At 42.7% G+C, this 22771-nt stretch overlaps 1 protein-coding gene across 5 annotated transcripts in view; it reads left to right on the forward strand.

Annotated features, from left to right (window-relative positions):
• The window catches only part of SEMA6D (semaphorin 6D), a 93434-nt gene that overhangs the window by 63383 nt on the left and 7280 nt on the right, over positions 1-22771 (forward strand). For 3 of the 5 annotated variants that reach the window (XM_069766015.1, XM_069766012.1, XM_069766013.1), the window contains exons 7-17: positions 673-763; positions 2001-2120; positions 2599-2687; positions 4648-4865; positions 4984-5115; positions 5254-5409; positions 11635-11808; positions 14485-14625; positions 14710-14787; positions 15243-15301; positions 15642-15698. In XM_069766015.1, coding sequence (XP_069622116.1) covers positions 673-763; positions 2001-2120; positions 2599-2687; positions 4648-4865; positions 4984-5115; positions 5254-5409; positions 11635-11808; positions 14485-14625; positions 14710-14787; positions 15243-15301; positions 15642-15698 — 1315 coding nt within the window. The remainder of the gene's footprint in view (positions 1-672; positions 764-2000; positions 2121-2598; positions 2688-4647; positions 4866-4983; positions 5116-5253; positions 5410-11634; positions 11809-14484; positions 14626-14709; positions 14788-15242; positions 15302-15641; positions 15699-22771) is intronic. The other 2 variants (XM_069766016.1, XM_069766014.1) reach the window with 1 other exon arrangement.

The following is a 22771-nucleotide window of genomic DNA, read 5'->3' on the forward strand; positions in this document are numbered from 1 at the left end:
TCTGATTTAAACAATGGGTCATGTTCCAATGATAGCTTCCCTTTAAACAACCACTTTTAAATACGCCAGACCTTGAATAAAAGCCTTTAAAGACATGTCACTGTTGATTTAAATCCTGTTTTAACATGCTGAACATCTGAGGGATGGATTTTAGAAAGGAGAGATTGGGGGAGGTGGGTTGTTTTATTTGATTATTATGTATAAGAAAGCTGAATATTTTGAATAAATCTGTAAACCAAGAAGTAGATATAGAGAATTAACTTTTTTTGATACACATCCTAAAAAATTAAACCTGTGATATATTAAATATGTTATTAAAATTCTTTTTATGCTGGTTACTGTGGATAAAAGCTCTAAGTAGATGGATTAACCTACTGCTTGAACCATAACGAGCCAGATATTCACATGATTAACTGCTCAGAACCACAGGGGGTTGGTTCCTTAGTACTTAAAATGTCATACATATCTGTAATAAATGATCACTAGGCTTTCCTTTGTCATAGGCACTTAAAATTAACAAAAACAATGTCCATAAATTCATCAGCTTTGTCATTTATACATTAAACGTTATTAACATTATATTTATAAAATTGTTTAGAAATATACGGCTGAGGTGCAGTGGGAAAGTGCACAGTGTCTTGTTGCTGAATTATATATTTTTTTACTTTGCAGTTAAGCACTTTGGAATATGACGGGGAAGAAATAAGTGGCTTGGCTAGATGCCCATTTGATGCCAGACAAACCAACGTAGCCCTTTTTGCTGGTAAAACATTTTTCAGTTAGCAAGGCATATTGCGCTATGATTGTTAGGGACAAGAAATAAATAGCCATCTTCATTTGAGGCGCATTTGCAATATTCTAAGTAAGTTTGATGAGTAACTGAGATTCTACCAGTAAAGGATATATTCATCACAGTTATTTTAGAACAATATGGAAGATTATATTGTTGAGCTTTTTTTGTAATTTTGCATATATTTAACTATACATGTAAAATTTCCCTCGTGGGCAGGATTTAAAAGGGTTTTTCCAGCTTAGAAATTGATTGCAGTGGATATGTTAGCCACTTTATGATTGGTGGTGGTCTCCGGGACATCCACCGATTCTGAGAACGAAGCACGGTATCGTGTTTACTGTGCTTTCCATGTGCAGCAGCATCTGAGTCATATAATGTGCAGCACAGGCCTATTGAAGTGAATGCACAGTTGAGTGGCTGGAATTTCCCTGACAAGAGAAAAATAAGAAGACATTTGGCCCCAATGATCATAAAGTGATGGCCTTGACGGCCTTGACTTTATATGAAGGGAATAATCTATTAAGTACACTGTTGACTGGATTTTAGATTCTTTGCAACATGTCCTGGCTATGTAACTGGTTCTGTATCTGTGTATACAAATGCATAACAGAGCTGAGCTAAGACTTGTCTATTCCTGAACATAGTATAGAATGAGGACCGAGATATCCACTTTCCCAAAAAATTTCAAAGTACCAGAAGAAAAAACTGGATCAGTATGTAAGGCAAGTAGGGTTTTTTAGTGGTCCAGAATAAGATAGTTATTTACCAAAAATAGTTTGTTCGCCTTGGACTACACTTATAGCTGTTCCAGTATTTAGCAATATTATAGTTTTTGTATTTTTACGGTCGATCCAGTACTTATTTGTTCTAGATTTTGCAGCTTTGCTGTAGCAATGTAGATTTTAGACCTGCTGGTACTGAAAGATACAGGTTTTATGTGTATTCCACTGCCAATATCCCTCATTTTGGTTCTTGGCACCTTTATTGTGTAGCTGTTTTTTATAGCAGAAGACTATAGCCAGATATTATGATCTTGTTACACAGTACAACTTGCTTGGTTTGAGCGTTTGTGTTAATGCTGACGTTGTGCGCCATTTTAGCATCCATTCATAATTACGGTAGTAGATTTCTATGGAAAATGCACAAAAGTTCATGGGTATATGTTTGTAGTCAATGATATAATAAGGCGTTCTTCTTTCTCGCTCAGATGGGAAGTTATACTCTGCCACCATGGCTGACTTCCAAGCCAGCGATGCTGTAATCTATCGGAGCATGGGGGATGGATTTGCTCTGAGGACAATTAAATATGACTCCAAGTGGCTAAAAGGTACTTGAAACCGAGCTTTTATTAATAATGACAAAGAGATCAGGCAGCTACTTGATATGGGAATGAAGCGTAACACAGTTTAATAGTATTTCTGAGAAATATGATGCATATTAAGTACCGGAGACCCTTTTAGGTTTGACACAGCTATATGATGAAGCTAAATCTTGCATGCTGATGCATCAAGGTCTTTACTCCAAATGCATATTTTTCTTCCCTTTTGCACAAGGGTTTATGATTGATTCTGCCATAAAAATAAAATCTGAACTGTAATATCAATCCTCTAAGGCCCTTTTACACTCCATTAGACAGCATAAAAGACTGGAAGATCAATTAGGCTAGAATCCTCACGTATATGTGTATGCATCAGGTCAGAGATACGAGTCCAGCGCGCTCGCAGTTGAGTTTATACATTCCAGATGTGCATCGTGCATCTTCTACAATTTGACTGATCTCGTCTCCTGTCCTACTGACTTTCCAGAGCCGCATTTTCTCCACGCGATAGAGTACGGCAACTACATCTACTTCTTTTTCCGAGAGATTGCTGTGGAGCATAATAATTTAGGCAAGGTAAGTGCAGATTTGGGGGTATTCCAAGTTCTAGTATTTAACATAGCACTCGCAGAGATGAGTCCAAGTTCACCAACGTGGCATAACATTTTGAGCAAGTCGCTGCCTGATAAATCTCTCCGCTATTATAAAATTATCCATTAGCCTTGGGGCTGTTCATTTTCATCTGCTTCTCAATCTATTACTGAGATATTTGCTTCACTCTTTTCTTTAATTAATCTTCAAAGACGGACTTTCCATGACCCAGAAATTGAGTATGTCGGATGAAGCCTAGGTGTGTTATCGTTTTCTTAAAATGTGCCGGAAAGAATACATGGCTTTATCCGAGAGCAAAATGGCTTTCAGATTCCAGTATGACCCTGATTAGAAAATCACTTTATTTCTTGGCAAAGATTAAATGCATAAATATGTTTATATTTCAACACAGGTTCCATTGTGCCTCCCAAATGTTAAATATTTAAATGACACAAATGCAGTTTATGATACTTTGGCCACATTATAGACATTCCACTGTAAATTATTAAACCATTTACGCATGGTTAATTAAAGACTTCACAAAAGGTGGGGAATCTGAGCGAATGTTATGGGTTTTGCTTAGCGGTGCATTAAAATGGACATCAGGCCGCAGTTAAAATCTGTCTGCTTTCTTTCAGTGCCTAATTCAGACAAACTAGAGCCTACTGAATGCATACCTGTGCAGAATCGTTTGATCCAAGTAAAGGAAAATTTCTAGAATCGGCATTAGTTCTTTATATGACGTGACTTTAACTCCCAGGGATTACTATATAATGGCCTTACTGCCCAAATCCAGAAACAACATAAAGAATTGCATGCAGAGGTGTAAACCAGCATCATGTGCCTGATATCTAAATCTTAAAGCTTTTTTACTTAAATTCTTATACACCTAGATTTTTTATCATGGCACCGTTTGCTCTAAATCTGTATATTCCATTTCATATATAGGAAAAGCAAGATTACTAAAAAAATACACAGATTTCTAGAAGAAGAGAAAATATTCAATTTTTTCAGATACTATTTTTGTCATTGTATAGTGTGTTTAATGACGGGTATGAGTAGGCTAGAGTGGGCATGAACTTACAGCAGCAGATGAAGGGTGTGTTGGGAGTCAGTGACCCGTTCCCCCCTGTGATTTTGGTATTAATTACAGGGCACCGCACGGTGTTTGTTGTCGGCTTTATGCAGTAGTATTATGCCTGTAGAGGTATAACTTTGTAAAACAGTTTCTAAAGCCAACAACTCTAGAGCTAGAGTGCTAAGAAAAAAAAATCAAAAGAACAGAGTCTAATTGTGTGAATAGAATTATGGGAAATATCTTGCATTTTCATGTTAACCCAGCGCCCTTGTGACTTGACAGATCTGTGGTTGGTTTTTATTGAAGGGAACCTGTCAGTCGATTCATACTGCACAAACCACAGGCATCAAGGATCAGAATCTGGCTACACAATTACAGCCAGGTATGTTTTCTCTGCAACACTACGGCGACAGGGACTATAGGGAAAGGCAAGACTAGTCCAGCGCCCTCACAGCAGGCTTCTCTAGTTGATTGACAGGTCTCTCCTGATTTACAAATATGGAAGAGACCAGTCAATCAACTGGAACTGTTCAGAGAGAAACTGACCGGTGGCTGCGCCAGACTAATATCATCTCTCCCCATAGTCTGTGACCGGTTCTTGGATCTATATATTTTCTCTGGAATGTCAGAGTGTTTCAGAGAAATACATACCTGGGTGCAATTGTGTAGCAAAGCTCTGAATCTTGGTGCCCATGGTTTGGACACATGAATCGCGTGCCAGGTTCCCTTTAAAAATATACCAACAAATGAATTGAGATATACTGATTCTGGTTAGTTTGGCCTCACCAACCGTTCCTGTATTGCTGATGATTGCACTTCAGCATATATTCTTCCTCTCATTTTATGGATTTGACTCTTGGTTTCCAGGCTGTACATTCCCGTGTAGCACGAATATGCAAAAATGACCTAGGAGGATCTCAAAGGGTTCTTGAAAAACATTGGACTTCATTCGTGAAGGCAAGACTCAACTGCTCTGTTCCAGGGGATTCATTCTTCTACTTTGATGTTCTGCAGTCTATAACAGACATAATAGAAATTAATGGTGTTCCCACTGTTGTCGGCGTGTTTACTACTCAGCTAAATAGGTAAAGAGAAGAAGAGACATCAAATAGAGTCTTTCACTTTCTTCATGCTAGAGCAATTGTTTCTATTGTCTAACATGCACAAGAAAGATTTTCTTATTTTTTTCTGTTCCTTTCTCAGCATACCTGGTTCGGCGGTTTGTGCTTTTACTATGGACGACATTGAGAAAGTATTCAGAGGAAGATTTAAAGAACAAAAGACTCCAGACTCTGTTTGGACAGCTGTACCTGAAGATAAAGTACCCAAACCAAGGTATTACAGAGAAAAATAGAGATTAGCTTCGGAGATGTTTTATAAAAGTGCTCAAATGTGTGCTTCACTTTGTAAGGTAACTGATAAAAATACGTAATATTATATCAGAGTCACATATCGTATTGCTCCTTTTTGTAGGCCAGGCTGCTGTGCTAGACATGGTTTGGGTGAAGGTGTCAGGTCCTCCATTGAGTTTCCAGATGAAACCTTGGCCTTTATAAAGTCCCATCCTTTGATGGATTCTGCAGTCCCATCTATTGTTGAAGAGCCATGGTTCACAAAAACCCGTGTCAGGTACTGTATACAATATATCACTTTAAATTAAAGGGATGTTTTCATATTTTCTGTTAGGGAAGAATCTCTTTTCTGGAGTGGAACGCGGTTAAACAGTGTCCTCTTCTCTTGAGGATATGTCCTATTCTGAATTACTCAGAGGATTGATATAAATGGGCATCGTGTATTGCTTCATTTGCCCTGCAGAGGCAGTGCAGGAAGATTGATCACTCTCTGCAAGATTTCAAGATCTGATTGGTCGGATTCCAAGTAGGGTCTCACTCAGTGGCTAGAGAATTATCAATGAGCCAAGTAGAAATATTCCAGTACCGATAAGTAAAGGAAAAAGGACGGGAGGGAATTAGCGGCATGGTCACACACACAACTTGCAGGGATGCGCTTAACCCCTTCCCGACCTGTGACACAGCGTATGCGTCATGAAAGTCGGTGCCAATCCGACCTGTGACGCATATGCTGTGTCACAGAAAGATCGCGTCCCTGCAGGCCGGGTGAAAGGGTTAACTCCCATTTCACCCGATCTGCAGGGACAGGGGGAGTGGTAGTTTAGCCCAGGGGGGGTGGCTTCACCCCCTCGTGGCTACGATCGCTCTGATTGGCTGTTGAAAGTGAAACTGCCAATCAGAGCGATTTGTAATATTTCACCTAAAAAAATGGTGAAATATTACAATCCAGCCATGGCCGATGCTGCAATATCATCGGCCATGGCTGGAAATACTAATGTGCCCCCACCCCACCCCACCGATCGCCCCCCCAGCCCCCCGATCTGTGGCCCGCTCCCCTCCGTCCTGTGCTCCGCTCCCCCGTCCTCCTGCCCGCTCCCCCCGTGCTCCAATCACACCCCCCCGTGCTCCAATCAAACCCCCCCGCACTCCGATCCCCCCCCGTGCTCCGAACCACCCCCCCTGCACACCGAGCCACCCCCCCTGCACACCGATCCACCCGCCCGCACACCGATCACTCTCCCCCATGCTCCGATCCCTCCCCCCCCCGTGCTCCGACGCCCCCCCGTGCCCTGATCTCCCCCCCCCTGTGCCCTGATCCCCCCTTATACTTACCGATCCTGGCGGGGTCCCGTCCGTCTTCTTCCCCGAGCGCCGCCATGTTCCAAAATGGCGGGCGCATGCGCAGTGCGCCCGCCGAATCTGCCGGCCGGCAGATTCGTTCCAATGTGAATTTTGATCACTGTGATATAATCTATCACAGTGGTCAAAATAAAAAAACAGTAAATGACCCCCCCCATGTGTCCCCCATAGATAGGGACAATAATAAAATAAAGAATTTTTTTTTTTTTTCACTAAGGTTGGAGTTAGAACTAGGGTTAGGGTTAGGGGTAGGGGTAGGGGTAGGGTTAGGGGTAGGGGTAGGGGTAGGGTTAGGGGTAGGGTTAGGGGTAGGGGTAGGGTTAGGGGTAGGGTTAGGGGTAGGGGTAGGGTTAGGGGTAGGGTTAGGGTTTCGGTATGTGCACACGTATTCTGGTCCTCTGCGGATTTTTCCGCAGCGGATTTGATAAATCCGCAGTGCTAAACCGCTGCGGATTTATGGCAGATTTACCGCGGTTTTTCTGCGCATTTCACTGCGGTTTTACAACTGCGATTTTCTATTGGAGCAGTTGTAAAACCGCTGTGGAATCCGCAGAAAGAAGTGACATGCTGCGGAATGTAAACCGCTGCGTTTCCGTGCAGTTTTTCCGCAGCATGTGTACAGCGATTTTTGTTTCCCGTAGGTTTACATTGAAATGTAAACTCATGGGAAACTGCTGCGGATCCGCAGCGTTTTCCGAAGCGTGTGCACATACCTTTAGAATTAGGCTATGTGCACACGGTGCGGATTTGGCTGCGGATCCGCAGCGGATTGGCCGCTGCGGATCCGCAGCAGTGTTCCATCAGGTTTACAGTACCATGTAAACCTATGGAAAACCAAATCCGCTGTGCCCATGGTGCGGAAAATACCGCACGGAAACGCTGCGTTGTATTTTCCGCAGCATGTCAATTCTTTGTGCGGATTCCGCAGCGTTTTACACCTATTCCTCAATAGGAATCCGCAGGTGAAATCCGCAGTAAATCCGCAGGTAAAACGCAGTGCCTTTTACCCGCGGATTTTTCAAAAATGGTGCGGAAAAATCTCACACGAATCCGCAACGTGGGTACATAGCCTTAGGGTTAGGGTTGGGTTGGAATTAGGGTTGTGGTTAGGGTTAGGGGTGTGTTGCGGTTAGGGTTGTGGTTAGGGGTGTGTTGCGGTTAGGGTTGTGGTTAGGGTTACGGCTACAGTTGGGATAAGGGTTAGGGGTGTGTTGGCGTTAGAATTGAGGAGTTTCCACTGTTTAGGCACATCAGGGGGTCTCCAAACGCAACATGGCGCCACCATTGATTCCAGCCAATCTTTTATTCAAAAAGTCAAATGGTGCTCCTTCCCTTCCGAGCCCCGACGTGTGCCCAAACAGTGGTTTACCCCCACATATGGGGTATCAGTGTACTCAGGACAAACTGGGCAACAATTACTGGGGTCCAATTTCTCCTGTTACCCTTGAGAAAATAAAAAATTGCTTGCTAAAACATCATTTTTGAGGAAAGTAAAATGATTTTTTATTTTCACGGCTCTGCGTTGTAAACGTCTGTGAAGCACTTGGGGGTTCAAAGTGCTCACCACATATCTAGATAAGTTCCTTGGGGGGTCTAGTTTCCAAAATGGGGTCACTTGTGGGGGGTTTCTACTGTTTAGGCACACCAGGGGCTCTGCAAACGCAACGTGACGCCCGCAGACCATTCCATCAAAGTCTGCATTTCAAAACGTCACTACTTGACTTCCGAGCCCCGACATGTGCCCAAACAGTGGTTTACCCCCACATATGGGGTATCAGCGTACTCAGGACAAACTGGGCAACAATTACTGGGGTCCAATTTCTCCTGTTACCCTTGAGAAAATAAAAAATTGCTTGCTAAAACATCATTTTTGAGGAAAGAAAAATGATTTTTTATTTTCACGGCTCTGCGTTGTAAACGTCTGTGAAGCACTTGGGGGTTCAAAGTGCTCACCACATATCTAGATAAGTTCCTTGGGGGGTCTAGTTTCCAAAATGGGGTCACTTGTGGGGGGTTTCTACTGTTTAGGCACACCAGGGGCTCTGCAAACGCAACGTGACGCCCGCAGACCATTCCATCAAAGTCTGCATTTCAAAAGTCACTACTTCCCTTCTGAGCCCCGACGTGTGCCCAAACAGTGGTTTACCCCCACATATGGGGTATCAGCGTACTCAGGAGAAACTGGACAACAACTTTTGGGGTCCAATTTCTCCTGTAACCCTTGGGAAAATAAAAAATTCTGGGCTAAAAAATTATTTTTGAGGAAAGAAAACGTATTTATTATTTTCACTGCTCTGTGTTATAAACTTCTGTGAAGCAGTTGGGGGTTCAAAGTGCTCACCTCACATCTAGATAAGTTCCTTTCGGGGTCTAGTTTCTAAAATGGGGTCACTTGTGGGGGGTTTCTACTGTTTAGCCACATCAGGGGCTCTGCAAACGCAACGTAACGCCCGCAGAGCATTCCATCAAAGTCTGCATTTCAAAATGTCACTACTTGACTTCCGAGCCCCGACATGTGCCCAAACTGTGGTTTACCCCCACATATGGGGTATCAGCGTACTCAGGAGAAACTGTACAACAACTTTTGGGGTCAAATTTCTCCTTTTACCCTTGGGAAAATAATAAATTGCAGGCTAAAAAATCATTTTAGAGAAAATAAAATTTTTATTTTATTTTCATGGCTCTGCGTTATAAACTTCTGTGAAGCACTTGGAAGTTCAAAGTCCTCACCACACATCTAGATTAGTTCCTTTGGGGGTCTAGTTTCCAAAATGGGGTCATATGTGGGGGATCTCCAATGTTTAGGCACACAGGGGCTCTCCAAACGTGACATGGTGTCCGCTAATGATTGGAGCTAATTTTCCATTTAAAAAGCCAATTGGCGTGCCTTCCCTTCCGAGCCCTGCCGTGCGCCCAAACAGTGGTTTACCCCCACATATGGGGTATCAGCGTACTCAGGACAAACTGGACAACAACATTTGCGGTCCAATTTCTCCTATTACCCTTGGCAAAATAGGAAATTCCAGGCTAAAAATCATTTTTGAGGAAAGAAAAATTATTTTTTATTTTCATGGCTCTGCATTATAAACTTCTGTGAAGCACCTGGGGGTTTAAAGTGCTCAATATGCATCTAGATAAGTTCCTTGGGGGGTCTAGTTTCCAAAATGGGGTCACTTGTGGGGGAGCTCCAATGCATAGGCACACAGGGGCTCTCTAAACGCGACATGGTGTCCGCTAACAATTGGAGCTAATTTTCCATTCAAAAAGTCAAATGGCGCGCCTTCCCTTCCGAGCCCTGCCGAGTGCCCAAACAGTGGTTTACCCCCACATATGAGGTATCGGTGTACTCGGGAGAAATTGCCCAACAAATTTTAGGATTCATTTTATCCTATTGCCCATGTGAAAATGAAAAACTGAGGCGAAAAGAATTTTTTTGTGAAAAAAAAAGTACTTTTTCATTTTTACAGATCAATTTGTGAAGCACCTGAGGGTTTAAAGTGCTCAATATGCATCTAGATAAGTTCCTTGGGGGGTCTAGTTTCCAAAATGGGGTCATTTGTGGGGGAGCTCCAATGTTTAGGCACACGGGGGCTCTCCAAACACGACATGGTGTCCGCTAACGATGGAGATAATTTTTCATTCAAAAAGTCAAATGGCGCTCCTTCCCTTCCGAACCTTACCATGTGCCCAAACAGTGGTTTACCCCCACATGTGAGGTATCGGTGTACTCATGAGAAATTGCCCAACAAATTTTAGGATCCATTTTATCCTGTTACCCATGTGAAAATGAAAAAAATTGAGGCTAAAAGAATTATTTTGTGAAAAAAAAGTACTTTTTCATTTTTACGGATCAATTTGTGAAGCCCCCGGGGGTTCAAAGTTCTCACTATGCATCTAGATAAGTTCCTTGGGGCGTCTAGTTTCCAAAATGGGGTCACGTGTGGGGGAGCTCCAATTTTTAGGCACACGGGGGCTCTCCAAACGTGACATGGTGTCCGCTAAAGAGTGGAGCCAATTTTTCATTCAAAAAGTCAAATGGCGCTCCTTCCCTTCCAAGCCCTGCCGTGCGCCCAAACAGTGGTTTACCCCCACATATGAGGTATCAGCGTACTCAGGACAAATTGGACAACAACTTTCGTGGTTCAGTTTCTCCTTGTACCATTGGGAAAATAAAAAAAATGTTGCTAAAAGATAATTTTTGTGACTAAAAAGTTAAATGTTCATTTTTTCCTTCCATGTTGCTTCTGCTGCTGTGAAGCACCTGAAGGGTTAATAAACTTCTTGAATGTGGTTTTGAGCACCTTGAGGGGTGCAGTTTTTAGAATGGTGTCACTTTTGGGTATTTTCAGCCATATAGACCCCTCAAACTGACTTCAAATGTGAGGTGGTCCCTAAAAAAAATGGTTTTGTAAATTTCGTTGTAAAAATGAGAAATCGCAGGTCAAATTTTAACTCTTATAACTTCCTAGCAAAAAAAAATTTTGTTTCCAAAATTGTGCTGGTGTAAAGTAGACATGTGGGAAATGTTATTTATTAACTATTTTGTGTCACATAACTCTCTGGTTTAACAGAATAAAAATTCAAAATGTGAAAATTGCGAAATTTTCAAAATTTTCGCCAAATTTCCGTTTTTATCACAAATAAACGCAGAATTTATTGACCTAAATTTACCACTAACATGAAGCCCAATATGTCACGAAAAAACAATCTCAGAACCGCTAGGATCCGTTGATGCGTTCCTGAGTTATTACCTCATAAAGGGACACTGGTCAGAATTGCAAAAAACGGCCAGGTCATTAAGGTCAAAATAGGCTGGGTCATGAAGGGGTTAAGGATGGCCTAATATGTAATATATGGTTCCTTAGAGTTCACCAAAGTGAAGCTGCTCCTTGATAGGCATTTTTTTAAAACTTTTTTGAGGACTGAGAGGGGAACGCTTCTATGGCTTCCATAACCTCTAATGTAACATATTGCATGGAAAGAATCTTTTTAATATTTCAGTTCTTGTTTTTGGTAAATCATTCACCAGCACCCATGAACTGAACGGTTAAATTCATTATATTTTAGATGATATTGTAATTAGAGTTATAATATTAAACATTAGAATATTATTAAGCCTTGTTTTTCTGTATTTTTATTACAGGTACAGATTGACCGCTGTAGCCGTGGACCACCTCGCAGGACCTTTCCTTAATTACACAGTCATATTTGTGGGCTCGGAAGCTGGCATTGTGCTAAAGATCTTGGCTAAGACTAATCCATTTTCCCTAAATGACAGTGTATTACTGGAAGAAATTGATGCCTACAACCGTGCAAAGTAAGCATTACCTTGTAGAAAACAAATGTATTGATTTCACATGCAAGGTAATCTCCTCCACAATTTGCACATTTTCAGTCTATTTACTTCTAATGATGTGACCAAGAACACTCTGAAATATAGAACAGTATGAAACAGTAGCAAAACTGAAATAATAATGTTCTTCTCATAATCCTTGTTCTCACTGAGGAGTGAGACTGTTCAAATAATAGAAGAAAAGAATCATTATGTTACAGAATTTCTCAGCCTCGGTGCATTACATGTTTACAAGTGAAACCATATGTTAATGTCGGGCAGAATCAGTAGGAGGCTTCAAGACGTGTTGGGAAATCTCAATGTGCCATTCTGAGTGTTTATTGGTTATTTGCACATATACCGGAAGTTTGTACAAATCCACATATAAATTACTCCCTGAGATCTGGCCATGTCTGGGCAAACGATCACGTACAGCTTGCTCATTCAATTTCTTCCAGTCCGTAATGTGTCACCAGATTGCATGTTTTAGATAACATTCCTATATGTGTGTAAAGGCTACGTGCACAGATGTAGGTCTTGCATTGTGCACTTTATTTACTTAGCTATTAACAATCAGTTCAGACTGGTTCAGTCTTTCCAGGAGGAGTGCATGAATGTAGATAAAGCGACCCTGCTGCCTTAGGGTACCGTCACACAGTGGCATTTTGATCGCTACGACGGCACGATCCGTGACGCTCCAGCATCGTAACAATATGGCTCCAGCATCGTAGACTGCTGTCACACTTTGCAATGTACGACGCTGGAGCGATAATTTCATGACGTATGTGCGGTGTAGAAGCCGTTGGTTACTATGCGCACATCGTATACAATATCGTGCACACCTTTGTTACACCATGCGATCATGCCGCCACAGCGGGACACTAGACGACGAAAGAAAGTTTCAAACGATCTGCTACGACGTACGATTCTCAGCGGGGTCCCTGATCGCAGGAGCGTGTCAGACACAGCGAGATCGCTGGAACGTCACGGATATATCGCTGGAACGTCACGAATCGTGCCGTCGTAGCGATCAAAATGCCACTGTGTGACGGTACCCTTATTCATGCTGTCCAAGCAGTGAGCAGCATGAATCAGATCCTGGCTGCACGCTTGTGTGAGAGAAAATAAACCTTAAAGATGCAGCCAGCGACCATAGCCAGAGACGAGACTAACCCGATTCTGCCCTCGGCCGCCTCTTCCCAGCACCGCTGCAGGTGATTGACAGATCTCTTGCTATGGGACAGACCTGTCAATCACCTCTAGTAGGGATGGGAAAGGCCAGCCGGGGACAATAGGCAGACATGAAACTAGTCTGTTCGTTCTCATCGCTGCTAGAGGATCTTTAAAGTATACCCTCTCTAAAACGCACCTGCGTCCTGTAGCTAGGCTCATGCTGCCCAAGCCGCTATCCGCATGAATCAGGTGTCGGGATACCTTTAAGGGCAATTCAACTGAGTGATTCCACGGAGGAAAGAAATGTTGTCATGCAGTTAATGTAAAAAAACTTCTAATTGCCTTGCATTACACACATATAAGTTAGGCAATTTACATGGAATGATAATAGCTACAGTTGGAATGAAAATGCAAATCACTGAGCTCAGATAGGAACCTCACTATGGGTAACAGCGATTCATTTTTTTCTGCATGCAAATGAGAACTTAGGCCATTGTTCTACCCCTAAAGTTAATGGGGCAACAACTGACTTATTTCCCAAATAGACCAAAGTTAAAAAAATTATAATTATAATAATTGTCATATGTGTTTGATATTACATATTCCAGCGGTCGTATGTTGTTGCCGGTCTCTAGTCCTCTTATGCTCTGTGTATAGAGTAGGCCTTACACCTATATGCCTTGTTAATATCTCAGCTGCCTGAAGTTTTAATCACCATAGTGGCAACAATATAACTGGACAGCGTGAAGACATTATGATGCATCATTATCGGCAAAATGTCACTGAGGCCTGTCACTTGCACAAGCCTGACAATTGGCAGGATAGGCCAGAAAAGTCCCACAAGTGCAGCATGTTCTGTTCAGAGCTGTCATACAATTGAATCAAGAGTTGCACATTTGCCACCATCTCTCCATTTCATTTTTCTGGTCAGCACAACAAGAGAAGCTCTCAGATACAGACTGACTATGACCAAGGTTCATGGGTAACCGAAACGTTGGCCATTGTACATATTGGAGCTAGACATGCTGGCACTACTATAAATCTGCATATTACTTCATAATTGCATAGTTCGGAGTGCTGTATTTAATTTATTCTACATTTGGGTACCCAACCAGATGAGCCCAACCATGATATTTAGTGACCCCTCTCCATTCCTGACACTGCATGACATTGCCCCGTTCATGAGATAAACGCGAGTCCCAGCACTGACACCCTGATTTTTTGGACATTTGTGGCATTTCCAATTAATATGTTTTTTATGTCCCAGATCTGAAAATGAACACCGCTTTGATTTTTTTTCTTGAGTCTATATTTTATCATAAAGTTGGACTATCAGACAGCCTTTGTCATTATCACATCATCCATGAGTGGGTAGGAAGTCTTCACCCAGTATTATTCCAGTCTTTAATTTTGATTTACTCTCATTATTCGTTCCTATTTCTCTCTTATACTTTCATATTTATGGATTGCGTGATTTCATCCCTGCAGGTGTTACGGTGACAGTGATGAGGACCGCAGAGTCTTATCCTTGCAAATGGACAAAGATCACCATGCCTTATTCGTGGCCTTTTCAAGTTGCATTATCAGGCTCCCACTGAGTCGTTGTGACCGTTATGGCTCATGCAAAAAGTATGTAAAATTTTCCTTTGAGGTTGCATATTGCTGCTGGTTCCATAACAAATCCTTGATAAAAGCATTCTCATTAACAAACAGGTCGTGTATCGGTTCAAGAGACCCTTACTGCGCTTGGCTAAACCATGAAACCTGCGGCAGAGTCAAGCCTGGCATGTTGTAAGTGTGATTACACTCCTACTGCTAACGGTGGTGATATATCGGAGATTATGGGAATATGTAAACTGTTTTATTAGGATTATGGATTTCGGCCTTCTACCACAATGCCTGGACATGCGACTGAAATTATTTGTACTTGGCGATAAAAATTACTCTGTGTATTTTATATTGTATTTCCATCGTAATGCTTTGGAGACAGAAAACATTAATCCTAGCGGGAATTGTAATATCTGCTTTGAATCCAGTTGGGAGGTAAAATATTGCTCCTCCGGAGATTCCTATTAATTATCACAAAGCCAATCTCCTGTACAAACAAGCATAAATTGGCTTTCTATGTTTACACAATATTTTGTCGCTTTGGTATTTGCTGCTAGAATGTATTTCTCATATATTTAAGTGTGCCATCTTTTTGCTCTTTTAATACTCCTCCGTAAATCTTGATTTCTTCCCTGCAGCTTCGGATATGAACAGGATGTGGAACATGGTAACACGGCACAGCTTGGTGATTGCCATGGTAAGGGCCAACCACTGATTGCTCATTACAGCCCTTTAGTTTGTGCTTCGTAGAAGTAGAATACCGTGCTCCCATAATGCACATACCACCTTTTGACCTTAACCTACTTTTTTTTTTTCTTTTTCATTGGCTAAGCTATTTTACATTTAATAGTGGTAGTGAAATGTTTTTTTTTTTTTTTTTTTTTTTCTTCTTTGACTATGTGCAACTGCTTAAGGACATAGAGGAAAAAGAATCTATGATTAATAACCCAATTTTTTTTTTTTTTGCTTTCCGTTAACATTTGAACTTTTTGTTTGGATTCGTTTCTTTTACTGATGACCTGTTCCTTTAATTTTAGAAAAAATGTCTACTACAACTACACCAGATTACAAAATATTTGGCGATCCAACATCTGGTTAGTTTTATTAATTTTATCTAAAATTAACTGCCTTTTATCTTTCGGTTCAGCATTTTCTGCTCTTATGACCCCCCACCCACCCCTTTCGCAGTTGGCCTCATTTTTGTGCTTCAACCTCATGCACTCACTAATTGCAAGGATAGATATCTGTCCTTTTTTGTTTTGTTATTTTTGTTCTTTAAGAAGCAAAGCAATTCACCTATGTGTGACCGCATGATACCCAATTGCCCGTCATTGATTGATGCGTCAAATCTTTTATTAAAAGTCTTAATTAGTATGTGACATTTCCACAGCATGAAAGCCAGCCAGCTTTCATTACAGCTCCCCATACATTTGTCAAGTCGTGTTTCTCATCTATTAGTTATAGATGACAGTGACATTTTCCATACAACATCTCTATTTTTTTTTTTTTTTTTAAATTCGTTTATTAATTTCAGAATAGACAAACATTGCACATATTACATTTATCATTATTAAACATACCATCAGATACAAATGATTACAAACATCATCGCATCCAAAGTTCAGAGGCAATAGACTGTGCATGTTGAATCACTAGTACCTACAAAATACCTACTATACAACTTAAACAACTTTAACCTTTAGTAATAAGTCGCCAAAAGAAAACAGATTCAAGTTTGCTCTGCAACGATGTCCCCAAACCCCATGCCCCCCTCCCCGTGCATATATCTAATCCACGCAGACTACAGAGTATGATGAGATGAGTTCCATCTACCCCAAATTTTTTCGAATTTACCTGGGCATCCTCTATTATGGTACAGTGTTCTTTCATATGGGATAACCGAGTTCACCAGGTCAATCCAAGCTCTGAGAGACGGGGAGGAGCTACCCATCCACCTTAATGCCAGTACCTTTCGTGCTAAGAAGAGCGTTTCTCGAAGGAAGATCCCAGTATGGTGATCCCAGGTCTCTGTATCCCACACCCCAAATAGGCAAGTCAATGGTTCAAGTGGGACAGGGATTAACAATAAAGACGTTAACAATGTCGTGACTTCTTTCCAATAATGAAGGATTACCGGGCACCGCCATATCATGTGGGTAAAATCCGCATCATGTGCGTGACACCGTAAGCAGTCTGACGTCTGAAGGCGGCCCATTTTAAAAAGTCGTGTCGGAGTCAGATAAGTCTGATATGTAATATATAGCTGGGTCATCCTATTGTTAACTGAGGGAGAAACTTTAGTTGGAGATTCCAAAATATCTTCCCACTCCTCTCCCAGTGTATCGGGAAGGAGTCCCTCCCATTTCTTTTTTAAGGTGTTAATAGTGAGCCCATCTCCCACGGATAATAGGTATGTGTATAAAGAGGAAATGAGCCCCTGAGGACCCTGTGATTTGAGAATGCCTATAAGGGGTAAAGATGAAATTGCTCGACCTGCACCTGCATTTCGCATATGTGACTGGAAAGCTGACCTCAGCTGTAAATAACGGAAGAATTGAGATCTTGGGATATTGCAGGTATCCCGCAATTGTTCAAAGGACACAAAAACATCTTGGTTATACAAATTACCTACCGAGAGAACACCACATGAGATCCAGAACTCAGTAGACGGGTGATTTAGTAATTCTGGAAAATAACTATTATACCACAGTGGCATTTCGGCTATTATATCTGTATATTTAATAACTTTTTTAATTTGTCTCCATATTAATCTCGCTTGTCGAAGCAATGGCAGCAAACGGGGAGCACTGACTTTCTCCATTTCCAAAAAACCCAGTGGACAGTCAATACGGGCAGAATGGATTATATGGCTTTCTGAATTAGGTAGGGAGTTGCTAGGCATCCATTTGCTTATCGCCCTAGCCTGCCCAGCAAGATAATATAGATAAAAGTCTGGTAAGGCTGCCCCTCCCCCCCTTGTCGGTCTCTGTAGAGTAGATAGCTTGAGTTTGGGTCTAGTCTTCCCCCATATAAAGGACGTGGTCAGGGAGTTTAAGTTTGCAAAAAAAGATTTGGGTATTGGCACAGCACTATGTTGGAGACAATAATTAAATTTGGGGAGCAATATCATCTTAACTAAATTAATGCGACCTGCAACGGAGAGAGGGAGTTTGCTCCAAGCTATGAATTTAGATTTGGCCAGGTCCAATAGTGGATAAATATTAAGTCGTAGGTCCAGCTGACTATATTGAGACATATGTATTCCTAGATATTTGAAATTGGAGACTACAGGTAGTGACGAGAGATTTTCGAGACGGGGCATCGGCGCATGAGACAGAGGCATCAGAGCAGACTTATCCCAATTGATATAGAGACCAGAGAATTTGCTAAAATTATCTATAGTCGTTATTACTCGCGGTAGTGTTTCTTCTGTTTTATCCATAAATATGATCATATCATCAGCATATAAACCGATGGTGTCTACACGATCCGCAATACTTATTCCCTTGATATCCGTGGAAGACCTTATGCGTATTGCCAATGCTTCTATCGCGAGGGCAAAGAGGGCCGGGGACAGAGGACATCCCTGACGGGTTCCCCTATGTAAAGTAAAAGAATCAGAGATAGAATTATTCACAATTACCCGTGCCCTAGGATTCCTATATAGTGTATCTATCCCTCTAATAAATTTATCTCCAAAACCGTATTTCTGCAGACATGCAGAAAGAAAAGGCCATTCAAGGGAGTCAAACGCTTTAGCTGTGTCTAGGGATGCCAGAGCCCAGTTATTATCCAATTCTAGGGAGCTATATTGAATCACTGATTGGACCCGCCGAATATTAATAGAGGTACTTTTCCCAGGCATAAAGCCTGTTTGATCTGGGTGTATAAGATCTAATATGATTGTATTTAGTCTAGTGGCCAATATTTTAGTGAAGATTTTATAATCTACGTTCACCAATGATATGGGGCGATATGATCCACATTCCAAGGGGTCCTTTCCCTCCTTCTTAAGTACAATGATATTTGCATCATAAAATGTTTCAGGCATAATTTCTCCCTCCCATATATTCTGAAGCACCTTCAATAAGAGTGGTGCCAGGTGGTCCCGATATTTTTTATAGAACTCAACGGGAAACCCGTCAGGTCCAGGGGCCTTCCCGGTGGCCATATCCATTATAGCCTGTTCCACCTCCTCCAGAGTAAACTCGGCTTCCATAAAAGCTTGCTGGGTTGGGCTCAGTAAGGGGAATGCCATGTCTGATAGATAGTCTATACATTCAGGGACCCCAAGACCACTACCCGATTTGTACAGTGACTTATAGTAATTACAAAAACTTTGAAGAATTTCCTCGGTGGAGGATACCAACGAACCATCGAGTGTCCGAATCTGTAGTACCGTGTTGGAGGTGTTATGCTGACGTACCAAAAAAGCTAGGAGTTTACTGGCCTGATTCCCCATTTCAAAATAAGACTGACGGGTAAAAAATAATTTACGTTTTGATTTAGTGTCTATATTTTGGGTGTATAATCTTTGGGAAGTGAGCCACTCCACCCTGTTGCCGTTAGTTTGATTGGCCACATAGGCGGCTTCCGAGTCCTTCAGCCGTCGCTCAATCTCGTCATCTTCCCCCGCCGTCACCCTCTTTATATAGGAGATTGTAGAGGACAGACATCCCCTCAAATATGCCTTTAGAGTGTCCCAGAACAGATTGAGATTCGAGGGGTCTGGGTGAGTAGAGACAAAGCAGTTTAACTGATCAACCGTTCTATCACTAGCATCTATTAGTTTCAGCCAGAAGGGATTCAATTTCCAAGGTATATTATTATTTGACTGACCGTATTTAAGTTTGAGAACAATTGGGCTGTGATCTGATATCCCCCTGTTACCATGTTCGACACTATTCACCCACAGCGCTAGGTCGCTAGATCCAAATATGTAATCTATACGGGATAGAGACTGTCTAGTTGAAGAATGACAAGTATATTCCTTTATCTCAGGGTGACGTATTCTCCATAGGTCTAACCATCCGCTACCGTTCATAAATGATGCCAATTGAGAGGGAGATTGAGAAAGGGACCCCCTTGACATCTCGCCGTCTAGTCTCAGTCTGTCTTCAAGATTATCCATGACTAAATTAAAGTCTCCCATACAGATAACACTAGCATTAGGATAATTTAGGGAGAAACCCAGTGCCATGCGGAGAACCGATATGCCGGCCGGGGGTGGGTTATAAACACATAATATCACATATTCCTTCATATTAATAAAGGCATGAACAAAAACAAAGCGACCCTCGGGATCGCGTCGTGACTCTCTAGCCTCCCACCTGACATTCCTATGTACCAACAGGGAGACCCCTCTGGAGTAACTGGTGTGAAATGCGTGAAGGGACCACTGCACCCACGGCTTTTGCGTACACTTAGCTGTGTCTCTGGTCAAATGCGTCTCCACAAGTGCTACAATATGTGGATGATACCTTTTAATTTGTGAAAATACCTTAATTTTCTTTCGAGGAGTCTTAATACCCCGTATGTTCCACGTCATACATACAATCTCAGATCCCATATCTACGTTCGGGAAAAGGCATAACATACACCACAGCCTGGGCGGGAATCAGGAACATCATACAGAGCATAAGGTTATCACTGGCGACTAATAAACATAACAAACAATTGAAATTGAAACTGGTGTAAAATACCAAACCAAACAACATTTGAACAGTGGAGGAGTGTAATCCTACACTCCTATAGTTGAGTAGAATAGGGGATACCCTCACTGGAATCAGCGTCCGGTATAGTTGACAAACTCAGCACCCACATAGAGAGCTCTAGATTGTGTTGCCATCAGATAGAAAGAGCTACTCAAGAGTCCGGGGTACTAGGCCCCTTGTATGACCGTAACCATTCGACCGCCTCCGCCGGGTCAGTGAAGAACAGGGAGGAGCCTTCATGAACAATACGGAGTCGAGCTGGATAAAGCATGGAGTAAATGATGTTTTTATCCCTGAGCTGCTTTTTGACTTCCATAAATCGAACTCGCTGCTTTTGAAGTTCCATAGAGAAGTCCGGGAAGATTGATATAGTGGCGTTATTGAACTTAATAGGGGCCTTCTGCCTTGCCAAGCGAAGAATTGCATCCCTGTCTCTGCAGTTAAGGAGACGTGCCAGAAAGGGTCGGGGCGGAGTTCCAGGAGGAAGAGGTCTCGTTGGGACCCTATGGGCCCTTTCCACAGAAAATGTTGAGGAGAATCCGTCTCCCAGGGAGGTTTTAAGCCAGTCCTCTAGAAATTGCTCAGGTTGCTGACCCTCCGAGCGTTCTGGTAGGCCAATAATTCGGATATTATTACGGCGCAGCCTGTTTTCCAGGTCATCTGCCTTTTGCTTCCAGGCATTCACAGAGCCAGTGGCCTTTGATAACTTAGCCTCCATTGGGGCAATGGTGTCCTCTATCTGAGACACCCTTGTTTCAACCTCTGAAATACGCCCTCTCATAGTTTGTATATCTTGTCGCAGACGGCCCACTTCAGTATGCACGTCTTCTATTTTCTCAGTGAGAGAGGACCTGGTGAGAGATATAGCCTGCATCAACTGCTCAGATGCTTGTTTAAGAGTCAGTTCGTCTTGTTCTCCCTCCTCATTGCTGTCAGAAAGACGATTTTTGCGTTGACTCTGCGTGGGATTATTTCTGAGAGAGCGTGTATTATCTGGGGCATCTTCTCTGGCATATTTCCTCAACTTGTCAGCAGCCCCCGCTCCTTTAGGATGATGCATGGTGATTGGCAGAAGATCCCCACCAAATGACCAAATTTATTATTATGGCAGTCTATTCTCCACTAGCAGACCGGACAGGGCCAAACACCGGGATGCACCCCCGAGAGGCAGCAAACCAAGCAAAGAGTCTCAGATATCTGCAAATGTATCAATTTAGGAGTTTGCCCAGGCACTGTGTCCCAGAGCAGCCACAGTTCCCCAGGAAGAACAGCAGGGAGGGGGGAACGATCCCTCCAAAGTAATGGTGCAAGCAGGGGTTTTGATAAGGGGAGTGCAGGGCCCAATTTTCCAGGGCGCACACCGCTCTGCCCCTTTTAGTGTTTCAGGCCGGTAGCTCACCTCCTGAATGCACCGCAGTCTTGCTATATAGCGCCTCTCTCCTTGCTGCTGGAGAGTGCGCTGTGGTAATGGCCGCCGTCTCCCAGGGCCCGCCCGCCGCTCCAGACCCGGCACCTGTCTCCTGCTCCTCGATGTTCCACAGCGTCCCCGCTGTATGTAAGTGCCTGCCGTGCTCCCCGGGGGATCCACCCGGCTTCAGCCGCCGCCGGCACTGCGTCCCGCCCGTCGGAGCCGCGCTTAAAGATGGCCGCCGCAGCCCAGGGACCTCGCCGCTCCTCCAGACCGCCACAGATATCGGCTCTCCAGCGTTCCACCGCCGCCACCCGGGGGGGTCGCCGGTCTCCCGAGCTTTCAGAGCACCGCCTCAGCCGGTGCAGCTGCAGTTCAGGGGGATAAATGGCCGGATTCAGATCAGGATAATGGGAGCCTCCAAAAGGTGCGTCTTCTCTCTTGGCTTACATAGCCACGCCCCACCACAACATCTCTATTTTTGATTGCATATGTACCTTTTTTGTGTATTGCTGGGCTTTCAACGTTTGTCTGATCCATTTATGACTTTACTGACTCAAAGTATTAGTAATTTAAAAGATAGCAGAGTCTGCTGTTATGTTAATATGTGTAGCTTCCATGTGTACATATGAGAAATGCAGATAAAGTGTTCACGAAGTTCTGACACCTCAAACTGGCAGTCACCATTCTAAATTGTTGCATCTATGTTACTGTTAATAACCCCCTAAAATATTACATTACTTTATTTCACATCGTGACCTGAAAGAGTATGTGTATAAATAAAATATCATTACATTCCTAACATTTATAGAAGAAATATGTTACAAGGACTGAGAACATTACACTAAAGGGAGACCCTCACCCCAAAAATGGAATATACAACTCCTAGAGCCCTGGTGCAGTGTTTCAGTGCACCCTTGGCATGGCCAAAAGTTTGGAGCACTGTTGCGCCTCCTCATTTGCATAATGAGTCCCTCCCCCTACTTCTGATTGACAGTGCCTGATTGCGTGCAGCGGCACACGTGCTCTCCTCCCTGTCTCCTTT

This window comes from Ranitomeya imitator, chromosome 4, assembly GCF_032444005.1.
Source record: "Ranitomeya imitator isolate aRanImi1 chromosome 4, aRanImi1.pri, whole genome shotgun sequence".
Taxonomy (NCBI): Eukaryota; Metazoa; Chordata; class Amphibia; order Anura; family Dendrobatidae; genus Ranitomeya; species Ranitomeya imitator.